The sequence below is a fragment of the Pteropus alecto genome, unplaced genomic scaffold (genome assembly GCF_000325575.1).
Source record: "Pteropus alecto unplaced genomic scaffold, ASM32557v1 scaffold30, whole genome shotgun sequence".
Classification (NCBI taxonomy): Eukaryota; Metazoa; Chordata; class Mammalia; order Chiroptera; family Pteropodidae; genus Pteropus; species Pteropus alecto.
Genome location: NW_006429782.1, coordinates 2,085,043 through 2,097,186, shown reverse-complemented (window position 1 = coordinate 2,097,186; position 12,144 = coordinate 2,085,043). Strand labels below are relative to the sequence as shown.

The following is a 12,144-nucleotide window of genomic DNA, read 5'->3' as shown; positions in this document are numbered from 1 at the left end:
GGGCAGCCCTCGGGCTCAGCCGGGCCCTAATTACCATATCCCCTCCTGGGCAGATGCAGACAAAGCTCACACTCAGGCCGGGACCGAGGACTGTGTCGTCATGGAAGCCAGCCCACAGCGGGTGGGGCATTGGAGCCTCCACTCACACCTGGTGACTGACCCCGGGTCCCAGTCTGCACACTGAGGGTAGGCCCCGGGGTGAGGGGGTGGCCCGGTGCTGCCCTGGCTCTGGAGCACCAGGCTGCACTCCCGCCACACGGGCTTGGCTGGGCTCAGCTACTGGAAGTGGCCGCCCCACAGCCCCGTGGCACACACGCGTGTGCGCATGCACAGGCACTGGGGCGCCCACCTGGCTGGTGCAGGCGCTCCACAGGTATACGCAGGTGCCCAGCCCCACGCTGAGCACGTTGAGCGATGACCAGTCCACCAGGTTCAGGTAGAAGTCGTCCTGCAGCTCGGGCGCGTCGAGGACCTTGAAGGGGATCTTGGAGATCTTGCGGGTGGGTTTCCGTGGCGACCGCAGCAACTTCTGACTGTAGGGAGAGCCCCAGACAGTGATTCTGTGTCAATCGGTCGCATGGTCACAGTGACTCCTGGCTGACTCTATCCCTTGTTCGCGTGAGCCGCTGGCATCTCTGCACCCGCTCAGCCTGCCCCTCTGCCCACGTGAGCCCAAAACTGTCGGTGACCCCGTGGACACAAGGCCTTTGCCCCTGGGTGTTTGGCCACTCCAGGCCTCAACTGCCACACTGGCACCTCCTCCAGAGAGCCCTCCCTGACTCCCCCTCCCCCAGTTTGAGGCCAACGTCTCTAGGACAAGTGTCCCCAGTGAGGGGGTCCCTCGAGCTCCCTCTGCTCTCTGTGCAGTGTACAGGACCACCTACCTGTAGCCCCCATGCCCCGCCCAGCTGCCCATCCCGCCTTGCAGGCCCAAACTCACCTTTTGTTGCTGACAGGGGACAAGGAGTAGGGAGACACGTCGTTGCCGTCGTCCGGGCTCGAGCGCTTGGTGCTGAGGGAATACTGGGGTGGGGGGTGCACACCTGCTGAGTGGGCCCTGGCCCACAGCTCGGCTGTCCTGAGCGCTGGGTGGCAAAGTGGGGCCCAACCCAGGAGGGGGGTCTGACTGGGGGCACCCCGGGCTCTAGGAACTCGGGAGCAGCAAACCGGGCCGCCTCTTGGCATCTTCCCAGCAGTGACGGCCAGCGTGCTCCTGCCTGGCCACGTCCACCAGCCCTTCAGCTATCGTGAGGGACCCAGGCCAGACTCTGACACCGTCAGGGGCCCCATGAGCTGGGACATTCTCCGTGGGAGAGTCTGCTGAGGCTGCCGCGCCTTTCCCCAGCTGCCGCCCCTTCCCCCAGCATTTGGCTGCCTGTCAGTCACAGAGCACCTGCCCTGTGGTCACCTTTGTCTCAGCAAGTGTCCAAGAGAGCAACAGGCTGTCCCCACAGGCAACAGCAGACAGTGGGGGCATGGCCGGCAGGCTCACCGTGAAGAGGCCCTTCTTCTCCGGGGTGGACGGCTGCAGCCTGCGGTCCTCTGTCTGAGGGTCCTGCACCTTCTCGATGCCGGCCCCCAGCAGCTCGTTCTTGAGCAGGGCCGAGTAAGCCAGGCCGTCTGCGGGCACCAAGCATGGGAGAGGCTGGGGCGGGCCCGGACGAGGCACAGGGTGGGGGTGAAAGGAGGGGTCTGGGGCTCTGACTCCTGACCTTTGCCATTATCTGAGGTGGCGTCCTTGGCTTTCCGGTTCTGGCTGGGAGACTTCTCGTTTTCCTGTGGGACAGAGATAAGCTGGAACGGCCCCAGGCTGCAGGGTCGGTGGTCCTTCCCTCCGACCCCCCTGCCCTCTGCCCTCCGGGGCCCTCACGTTGATCCTGTGGAAATTCACGCTCCAGTTGGCACCGGCTCTTGAGGGGATGAAGCGGTCCCCGTGCTTGCTGGGGGAGGACACGGGGGAGTTGGCAGGTGTCAGGGTCCGCCGCATCTCTGCAACCTGGAAGGACGGCAGGCTGGGGCTGGGTGCCTCAGAGCCTCCCAAAGGCATGCCAAGACCAGCCCGGCCCACCCTGCCTGCTGCACTTGGCCGCTGGCCGTTGAATGAGGGGTTCGATCTTGGAAACCCGAGGGACAGGGGTAACCAGCTCATGTGCCGGTGGCTCCATGAGGCAGGAAGAGCTCGAGACACTGGCACGCAGCGACCATGACAGACAGAAAGCACGGAACAAAGAACGTTTATTCCCTGGGCACCTGCTGCCACGTGGCCACCACCTCCCACCGACCAGGCTGTCCTCCCACAGAGCCGCGACCCAGCTGCCTGCACCAGGCGTGAAGGCGGGTGCCGACCCCACTCGACTACCCCAGGAACGTCCTTAATGTTTAAGGGGCCTCCTGTGGGCTGAACCGTGTCCCCAAAGAGCGTATGCTGTAGTCACATGGGAGTAGAGTGGGCCCTCAACAATGGCCTTATTGGAGAGAGAAAAGCTGACAAAGAGAACGTGATGTGAAAACCAGACAGAGACTGAGGACGAGTCGAAAGGTCAAGGACTGCCGTACCGCAGAAGCTGCGGGAGGCAGGAAGGACCTACCCGGTGCAGCTCAGCCCTGCCCGCCCACCCCACATGCTCCCGCGTCCCAGCACCGACCCCTCCCACAGTGGTCTGGCCGCCCCCAAGCCAGCTTCCTGCATAGGCTGTGCGGTTGGGTACTGGGTCTTTTGCCACCCCGTCTGGAAATGGGAAGGCGGCTCACATTCCCTTGTCCCCCGTTGGTCCCGACTACAGCCCCCCGGGAAGGACTGGCGCCCCTGCAGACCAAAAGGCAAAGGCCCCAGGCCCTGTGAGAATAAGGGACCTCCAGTAGCAGGAGGGGAGGTGCACAGAAGCCCTGGGCAGTGAGTCACAGCTGAAGTGTGGCCGTCACATGGCCATGGGGAGGGCCTGGGGGAGGCCTGCGGGAGGAAGTCACCTGCCCAGCACATCTGTTCACTAATGGCTGAAGCCCAGGGGTGACCACACCCCTACCCTTTCTCCCCCACCAGCTCCCCTGGGGCCAGAGCAGGCGGGGCCGGCACTCACACTCGGCAATGTGTTCTCATTTTGGATGACAATCTGCCGGAGGAGGCGCCGCTCGTAGTCCTGGTCCATGGCGAGGCAGGGCGGGCACGGCCTGCCGGCCAAGGTCAGCCGCCAAGTTCAGCCAGCCAAGGTCAGCCTGGGGCAGGAAGGGCAGGAGAAGTCAGCACCAGTGGGCACCCCCCACCACCACCTGGTGACCACAAGGCAGACCTTGGGAATAGCTGAGTCCTCCCACCATGTGATGGGGCCCTCTCTCCCAAAAGCCCAGGGTACAGCTTGGCTGCACCCCACAGGTCCTAGAAGGCAGAGACAAGCCAGGGACAGATGGAGCTCCTCTCCATTTCCTCTGCAGGGACCTTCCTCCAGGCCCCCTTGCCTTTGTCAGGGGATGGCCCCACCCACTCCCCCAACCCAGGCCTCCCATCTCATCAACTTCTTGCTTCAGACCCTCTGAGGCCAGGAACCATCCGAGGGGCCACGACCCTTCTCATTGGCCCTGAGAGGGAGGCAAGGGGCTGGGCAAGGGTTGGGGTGGTCCCAGAGAGGATTCCCCACTAGGATTCCCCATGTGGCCTGATGCACAAAACAGGTGGGGATCAGTAAGCTCCAGAGGAGTGTGCCACGCCTGGCTGGGCACTGGGCCCTGTGCCAGCACGTGGGCTCCAGGGCCAGGCCGACGAGGTCGTAGCCCAGGGACATTGGCCTCCAGCTCCCACCCAATCTGGGGAGGCCTCTCTGAGGAAGAGGAGTGAGAGCATGCCAGCAAGAGGAGGCTGGAGAAGAACATTCTAGAGCGGGAAGAGCAAATCTGAGGCAGGGAAGGGCTGCATGTGTTCTGGGATGGGGCAGAGGCGAGTGGCAGCCTCAGGGAGAAGGGACGTCCTCTACAGCGGGGACGGTAAACCAGGGTCCAGGGACAAACCGGGCCCATGGCCACACCTCCAGCTGTCAGTAGAAGATGCTGCCAGGCCTGCCCGCCCCCCTCCCCCCGCCGGCAGCGCACAGCATGCAGAGCGCAGCAAGTGCCCCGGACGGCTGACTGTGGCTTCTCGCTGTGGCCTGCTCTGCACCCCGGAGCCCCCGCCACTGCCACTGTCTCTCTGCTCCTGTGGCTATGGCCCAAAGGTCCCAATGCATGCAGTGCCTGTCCCGTTCCAGCCTGAGCCTCCAGGTGGGTGCTTGGGCTGAAGACAGACCGAATATCAAAGAAGTCGAAAGTAGAGGCCAGCTGAGAACTGAGTTTATGAATTCCTGTAGCATTCTGAGCTCAACACCTGACTTTTGAGAAAAATTACAGTAAAATACAGATAACGTAAAACCACCATCCCAACCACTTCAAGCGCACAGCTCGTTGTGTTAAGCAGACGCTCATCATCTTGCAGCTGTCACCACCATCCATCTCCAGAACTTTCTCCTCTTCCCAAACTGAAACTGTCCCCTAACTTCCTATTCCCCCCACGCCTCCGTCGGCTCCTCAAGAAGTCACATGCACAGCCACGTGGCCCAGCAACTCCATACCGAGGTTTACACCCGGGAGATCAGAAAGACATTCACAGAGACCAGCGAATGTTCCCACCAGTGTTACCCACAATCATCAAAAAGAGAAACCACCCCAGTGTCCAGCGAAAGGTAAGACACACAAGACGTGGTCCAGCCATACGGTGGAATATTCAGCAGAAAAGGGAGTTCTCACATCTGCTATGACATGGATGAACCCTGAGAACATGACACTCAGTGTAACAAGCCAGACACAAAAAGATGCACCCTGTGTGATGTCACTCACAGAAGGTCTCTAGAGAAACCAAATCCACAGAGACAGAGTAGAGTAGAGAAACCAATTGCCCTTTTAAAACAAGGTCCCTGGGGAAAGTACGGGCTCAGAGTCACCAGGCAGGGAACCGATCAGGGCTGACAGCACTCACGCCCCGTGGCGAGGGGCTGCACTGTGGGATACTAGGTGCGTCTGCCTAGGCTCTGCTTTACACCCCCAAATGGCCCCGTCACGGAGACCAAGCTCACCGTGTGGCTGAAACAGCACCTCAAGCTTGCTGGGACTTTGTCCTTCGCTTGCCACGACAGGACACACAAGGATGCCTTGGTGTGGCCCCGGCCAGAAGCTGAACACCTGGCCAAAGTGCGTGATGCAACCACCAGTCCCTGTGCTGTGTCCTTGCCACACCCACCACTAGCAGGCGGCACGCTTCGCCTTGCGCTCCCCAGCGCAGCGCCGTGAGCTGGACGCCCGGAGAACCCCTCGTGCAAAGGAGGATAAAGACAGAGCGAGCGGCAGCAACACCCCTCCCTCCACGGAACTGGACACCCACGGCCCTCCCTCCACGGCCTGGCTCCTCTGAGCCTGTGCCGGCTCGGAGCCTCGAGCCACGCTGTCCCCCACCCTGGCAGGCAGCAGGCCTCTTCCGCTGGGGAGAAACTGGGGCTGCAGTGCCTCAGTTCCGTCCTGGCTTAAACCTCTGGGATCAGCGGCCCCATCTTGACTACAGGCTTCCTGCTCCCTCCACCTGCCCGGCCCCAGCAGAGGTCCCCAGATGCATTTCTGTCCATTGTGGCCATAGGACAGTCTCCAGCAAGGGCCGACACTGCCTCCTTCCTTCTGGCCTCCCTCACTTCCCCTGGGCCAGGGCCCCTCCCCATGCTCCTCCTCCCCTGCGCCCCCAGCCCGGCCTATCTGGCTCAAAGTCCACTCACTGACCTACCCAGGTTGCACCTGCCTCCTCCTTCCACCCCCAGGTCCCCAGGAGGCCTCGGCTGCGCCCAGCATCCCCCTACACATGCCCTCACACCTGACAGCTCCTGGGGCAGCATGGCCATATATCTGGGACACGGAGACACCTATCTGAGCACCTGTCCTAGATGGAGACACCTGTTCGAAGAACAGTTTCCCACGGGTGGGCCCAAGGACCTTGCTCAGCACGGCGCCGGGCTCTGCGTGAACCAGGACAGAGCCCCGGGGCCACCTCGAGCGAGCACCCTGGGAAGGCGGTTCACAGGGGCTGGACAAGAACGGGAGCAGCAAGGTCTCCAGTCTAGTCAGCTCTGAACGTCAGCGGGGGCCATCCCACAAGCGGGCCAGCTGGCTGTGCCCCCACTTTGCAGACGAGGAAACGACGCTCAGAGGGGCTGGCTACCTCCCCGCAGCGGCTCTGCCTGGGGCTTTATTTACTGTCCACTGGGCAGTGAGCCCTCGGGAGACAGGGTGAAGGCCGTGCCCAGTGCCCAGCGGCCGCTCCTCTCCATGGCTGCCAAATGCGCTGTAGGCCACCCAGCCGCCACTGCTTAAAGTGCGCTGTTTTGGACGGCTGGCGGTCTGCTCCCGCCGGCGAGGGTCCAGGGGAACACGAGCCCTCCCCAGGAAAGAACCCAGGGGCCTTGACGCGGACTGCTCAGGCTGTGGCAATGGCGGTCCAAACCTCCTGGCCAGATGAGCTCACTCCCCAAGGAGACCACCTCCATGCACCAACGCCACCAGGCCGCGGGGCTGGCAGGGCCCAGACGCCAGCTCGGAGGCACTGCACACGCCGGAAACTCGGCAGAGTCTGAGGCGCGGTCACCTCCGAGATGCAGAGCGTGAGTCTGGTCTCCCAGGATGAGCTAAGACGCAAAGTGCCACACAACCGGCTGTGCGCTGAACTTGAGTCTAGGAAGTATGTCCAGCATGGCGCGTCCTCCGGTCACCAGCAGATCGGCTGCCCGTCTGCCAGCTACATCCCGTCGTGGTAGCTTACGGCAGCCTGTGCGGTAGGCAGCGCCTAGCCACTTACAGATGTGGCTAGTGAGGACCAGAGAGGTTTCAGATGCTCAGTGTGTATGGTCCTCGACCCCAGGACCTGAGGGTATGCCACGTCACGTGGCAAAGGGAACTGTGCAGATGAATTAAATCAAGGCCCCTGAGAGGGGATGACCCTGGATTCCTGGGGGCCCAGTGTCCTCACAATGGGGAGGCGGGAGGGTCACAGAGAGATGATGAGGCCGTGCTGCCTCTGGAAGCTGGAAAGGGCCGAGACGGTTCTCCTGGAGCCTCAGGATGGCCTGGCCCTGCCCACGCCTGGACGGCAGCTCTGTGAAAGCCATGTTGGACTCCCGACCCCAGGACTGTGAGAATAAATTTCTGTTGTTTTAGCCACCAAGTGTGTGGTGATTTTATGGCAGCTGCAGGACACGGCAGGACAGGGGAAGGTGGCGACCACACTGCAGCCTCCCTCACCAACCCTGCTGGGGGTGGCGGCTGCGTAGAGGCTTTTGAGACGCCTGTGCCCAAGGCGGGCCCTCGGAGGCCTTCTCTCCGCTCGCCCCGTGCAGCTCACCGTGGAGGGCTGACCAGTCCTTCCCTCTCCACGGATTCCTCCCCGCCCTCGACTCCCAGAGGACCCTGCTCTGCCTGAGGCAGGAGACCTTCTCTCCACCTATGCACGCATTTGCTGAGCACCCAGCACAGGGCTGGGGCTGGTGCCACTGAGCAGGCGTGGAGACCAACACGGTCCCAGCCTCTCGTGCTCCCGGCCTCTTGGGGCGGCAGGCCAGAAACACGGAGCTGGGTGAAGAACAACTCCAGGCACTGGCATCTACTACCAGGATGCATATTTAAAAAGTGGCTCCAACATCCAGCTGAGTACGGGGGAGGGGGAGGGAGCCGAGGGGCCACTGGATCCCAGCACCTGGCCTGGGATGGTCTCCCCAGGCACCTGCAGGGGGACCCATGTGGGCATGGGCACGGTGGGGGGCTCCAGAACGCACGCTTCCCAGGCTCTGGCCTGGTGAATGCAGGTAACGATCCCGACGGGGGTGACACGGCTCGTTTCTAAAGCGGCCCCGCCACTGTCGGGAGCACCCACCCCACGCACCTCGCCCGGTTTCTCTTGGGGAGGTGGAGGAGGCAGACCCAGACTCGATGGGCACTACCAGGATCTTAGAAGGACAGCGATCACCAGCAGGTCAAACGGCCGCAAACTCACGCCCGAGCTGCACAGCCCTGCAGCCCGGAGCTCGGCCAGTGTGCAGTCCGGCCCATTCCAGAACGCTGACCGTGGCGCTCGAAAATGGGTCCTTGGTCCCAGGATTGGGACCTCCGGGGGCACCCACACCTCAGCGCCAGCGTGGGGACCCCCACCTGCCTCTTCTAAGACTGCTATTTACCGTACTGAAGAACAAGACCCCAAAACTGTAAGAGAAAACGCCGGTCACTTCATCACCGGAGAAACGCAAAGTGTATGCAAGGCAAACACACCTTAAAAAAAAAAGAGAGACAGCTAGGAAAACCCTCTGCCACCCTGAGGACAGACTACAGTGGCACAGGGCATGAACCACCGTTCCTGGAAAAGATGCTCGCCCTCGTGTGCAGCGGGCGCAGGCGGATTCCCCCGTCCAGCCGCCAGGCTGGTTCTGAAAGGTGGCGCGTGCGCACTGGCCGGAGGCGTGGGAGCCGGCAGACACTCGCCCGCCCTGCTGGCAGGAGCTGGCGCTGGCAGGACTTCTAAGGAAGATCGTTTGGCAACTGCTTTCAAAATCTAAACATGCACGTCCTTTTCAATGCAGTGTTTCTACTTCTAAGAATTTGCCCACAGTGACTCTGGGCGCCTGCGAGCAAAATCCGGTGCGTGAAGGTTCTGTGCAGACAGCTCACGAGCGGAAGGCGACAAACCACCTAACTGGCTGCCTTACTGGGGCTTCTTCCTTCCGGGGAGATGCTGAAGTAAAAAGGGCGGGCGGGCAGGTGCCCGGCACCCGTGCCCCAGAGAACAGCACTGTGTGGACACATGATATCTGGAAGGCTGAGGAAACCCGAAGCGCAGGTGGGCTCTGGGGAGGGGACCCAGAGGGCGGGGGTCAGGAGAGGGAGGAAACCTCGCTTCCCCCCATACATCATGTTGTCCTTCCTGAATTCTGTGTCACGGGCACATGTTAGTTATTAAAAAAAAAAACAAAAAAATAGCTGGGGAGAGATGGGACCACACAAGCCCAGGACGCGAGCAGTAGGGTCTCGGTGGCGGGGGCACAGCTGGCTGTGCCCAGAACATCCTGCAGCCTCTGCTGTACGTCTGAGAAGTTTCCTAACAAAATGCTGGAGAGAAAAAGCAGTCATTTCTCTGTTAACAAGCCCACTGAGCGCAGGCCCTCACGGAAAGGCTCCCCCAAGCTGCAGGGAGCTTCGGGCTAACGCTGACGACAGACATGGGACAGAAGCCATGACCAGCCCTGCGACATGGGGGCGAGAATGCTGCCCTGGGAGGCTCTGCCCGAGGGGTGCCACTTGCAGGCTGGTGTCCATGGTCCGGTCAGGTGGCCAGGGCCCTGGCTGCCCGGCTTCCCACTGCCACTGTCCCTTCTGCAGGGTATTGTCACTGGAAGCCTCACCTACCACTGAGCCAGCCCTGAAGGGGGGCCTCCTCTTCCACCCAGTGGCTTCCGGAATGAGACAGGAAGTTCACCTTCTGCCACTGCCTCCGACGAGCCTCAACCTGCTCCCCTGGGAAATGGGAATGCCCCCAGTACATGAGAGTGATGAGGTCCCCATTCGGCTAGGGTTGGCATGACCACTCACAACCACTGGGGGCTGCCCCCCCATGTACTCCGTATGTGTACCTCCAAGAGCAAAGCCACCTTGGGCACCGATGGGGCAGGGCCCTGGCTTTCAACCTGGCTGTCTGGTGGCCTGCTGCACCCTCCTGAGGAGGCAGTCCCTGCCACCCCTGGCTACCCGACCTCATCTGTCTTGTAAGGCTCACGTGGTTCCTGCTTGCCAGATACTCAGCAAAGACAGCTCACTCAAAGTATAACCCAGTGCTTCTTGCCGGGGAGACTCTGCCCTAAGGGGCACTGGGCAACATCTGGGAGCACCTGTGGTCAGAACAGCAAGGGCTCCTGGCATCGAGTGGGTGGGGGCCAGGGGTGCTGCTTGACCCCCGCAATGCTCAGGACGGCCCCAGAGTGACCCAATGTCAGTGGTGCTGAGAGAGACCAGGCCAGGGCCAGGCCACAGAGCCTGCCTGCAGACAGATGATGACACCTGTACCAGCAGAGTCAAAGGGGCCTGAGGACAACCCCGTGCCAACCCCTGCGGGTCCTTCTGGGGGAGCCAGCGGGGCCCAGGAGCCCGTGTGAGGAACGATGTGGTGAATGAGCTTCAGCTCCCAGCCACCCACCAGCTCCCAAGGGTGGGCAGGTGCCCCCCTTCCCCCACATCAAATGAGGAAACGAGGTGAAGGGGCCTGTTTGGGCAGAACAGATGACAGCAGCCAGCACCTCAGGACTATCTTCCAGGCTTCCTGGGGCGGAGGCTCAGCTGTGGAGGGCGCTGTCACAGGAGGCGGGGCCTCCTGCCTGCCTGGGGGACACAGCCACACAGCCTCCTCATTCACCGCAGGCCTGAGGCCCTCAGGAGCGGAGCAGTCGGCTTCCAGAAGCCCAGTTTCGAGGCCTTGCTTATCTCGAAAAACTGGTCCCCACTGTTCTCATGTTTTGTAAGGCTCTTCGAGGAACCAAAGGACATGAGACATCCCCATGACACGTCTTCGTGACTCAGTGCTTTGAGGCAGCCTGGTCAGGCTGTGCTTCCTATGAAGTGGCTGGCACCAGGCTCTCCCCCCTCCCCCCTCTCGTCACTCTCCATGGGGGGCTGTCCCGGGCACGGCAGGGGTTGAACAGCATCCCTGGCCCCACCCAGTCGACACCAGGGGGACACCCTGCAGTTGTGACAACCACAGATGTCCCACACATTGCCAGTGTCCCCTGGGAGGCAGTCCCACCAGCCAACAGTGAGGGGGGTGAGGTGGCACCTGCCACCCACAAGGGGTATGGAGGAGAAGGGAGAGGAAAGCCCGCCAGTAGGACCCTGTGAACACCCTGTGTCACATCCTGAGTGGGCGGCAGGGTCTCGGGTGAACCGGACACTGCTCCTGGCCCTGTGGGGAGACCATCAGAACACAGATGACAATGACAGTGGCAGATCCCACCTGTGCCTCTCTACGAGCCAGCATGGATCAAAACACTTGACATGCTTTATTTGGTTTTGTCCCCAGGCACAATCCTATCTCCATTTCAACCTGGAAACTCAGGGCATGGGCAGCCGATGGGTGACGATGGGTGGCAGAGCTGGGGTTGGAACCCTGCCTGCAACGACCACTCAGGCGTGACCCTCCCATGGGTGAGGGTCCGCAGGCTGAGCGCGGAGTGCGCCAGCAGCCCAGTACTCAAAGGCCTGCACTGGATGGCTTACTATGGCACATGTGAATCCCCGCCTGGCACTTCCTGTGGGAACCATTCGATGAGGGGTCATGGTGACAAAGGGCTGGGGGCTTCCGGGCACAGCCTTTCACAGGGCCGGAAACCTCTGGAGGAAAGTGCTCCTGTCTGACAGGCACGCAGGTGGAGAACCAAGGAGGCCCGGAGGTGGCTCTAGGTGCGCCAGGCTACCTGCAGGCTTTGAACCAGGCCCGCCCTCTTGGGAAAGGCAGTTGGAGAGGGCATGACAGGAGCCATGGCCTTGCTCCCAGCCATTCTCTAAGGGGTTGGGGGAAAAGCTCTGCATGAGAAAGACCCAGCCGGAAACAGGGCGGGTCCAAGTCTCCGCTCGTTTGTTCATTAGTTTGTTCATTAGTTCGTTCATTCATTCGTTCATTCATTCAGCTGATGCTTACTCCCTCCTACTATGCACAGATGGCCCCAGGAGCCGCTCAAGGAGCTGTAAAGCAGAGACATGGAGTCTCTGTCCTCCCAGGACACCCACCCCTGGTGAGAACTGCCACTCTAAGTCCCAGAAACGATGCCTGAACGGAGGTGAGCCCCTACCCTTCCCACCACAGGGCACCCGCCCCTCCATTGGACTCGGTGAGACATCCAGACCCGAAGGCCCTGGGTCTGCAGCAGCCAAGACCCCAAACCCCACACAAGGAAGAACAACTTGGGCACCACGCTCACGTGCTTTACGGTCATTTACGTGACCTTAACTGTGACTGACACCAGACAGCCAACTCTCAAGGCTGGACGGGGCCTTAAAAGGGACCAGATGAAGCCCGATCGGGTACCCAGAGCCCTCTCAACTCTACATCAGCTT

The 12,144-nt window shown here is 61.5% G+C and overlaps 1 protein-coding gene across 1 annotated transcript in view; it reads right to left on the bottom strand.

The window, feature by feature from the left end:
- The window catches only part of FZR1 (fizzy and cell division cycle 20 related 1), a 9,540-nt gene extending 6,305 nt beyond the window's left edge, over positions 1-3,235 (bottom strand). The window contains exons 1-6 of the mRNA XM_006904094.3: positions 3,078-3,235; positions 1,871-1,996; positions 1,713-1,776; positions 1,493-1,620; positions 941-1,023; positions 350-533 (exon numbers count right to left, since the gene is read on the bottom strand). Coding sequence (XP_006904156.1) covers positions 350-533; positions 941-1,023; positions 1,493-1,620; positions 1,713-1,776; positions 1,871-1,996; positions 3,078-3,146 — 654 coding nt within the window. The 5' untranslated portion in view covers positions 3,147-3,235. The remainder of the gene's footprint in view (positions 1-349; positions 534-940; positions 1,024-1,492; positions 1,621-1,712; positions 1,777-1,870; positions 1,997-3,077) is intronic.
- Between the last annotated feature and the right edge of the window lie 8,909 nt (positions 3,236-12,144).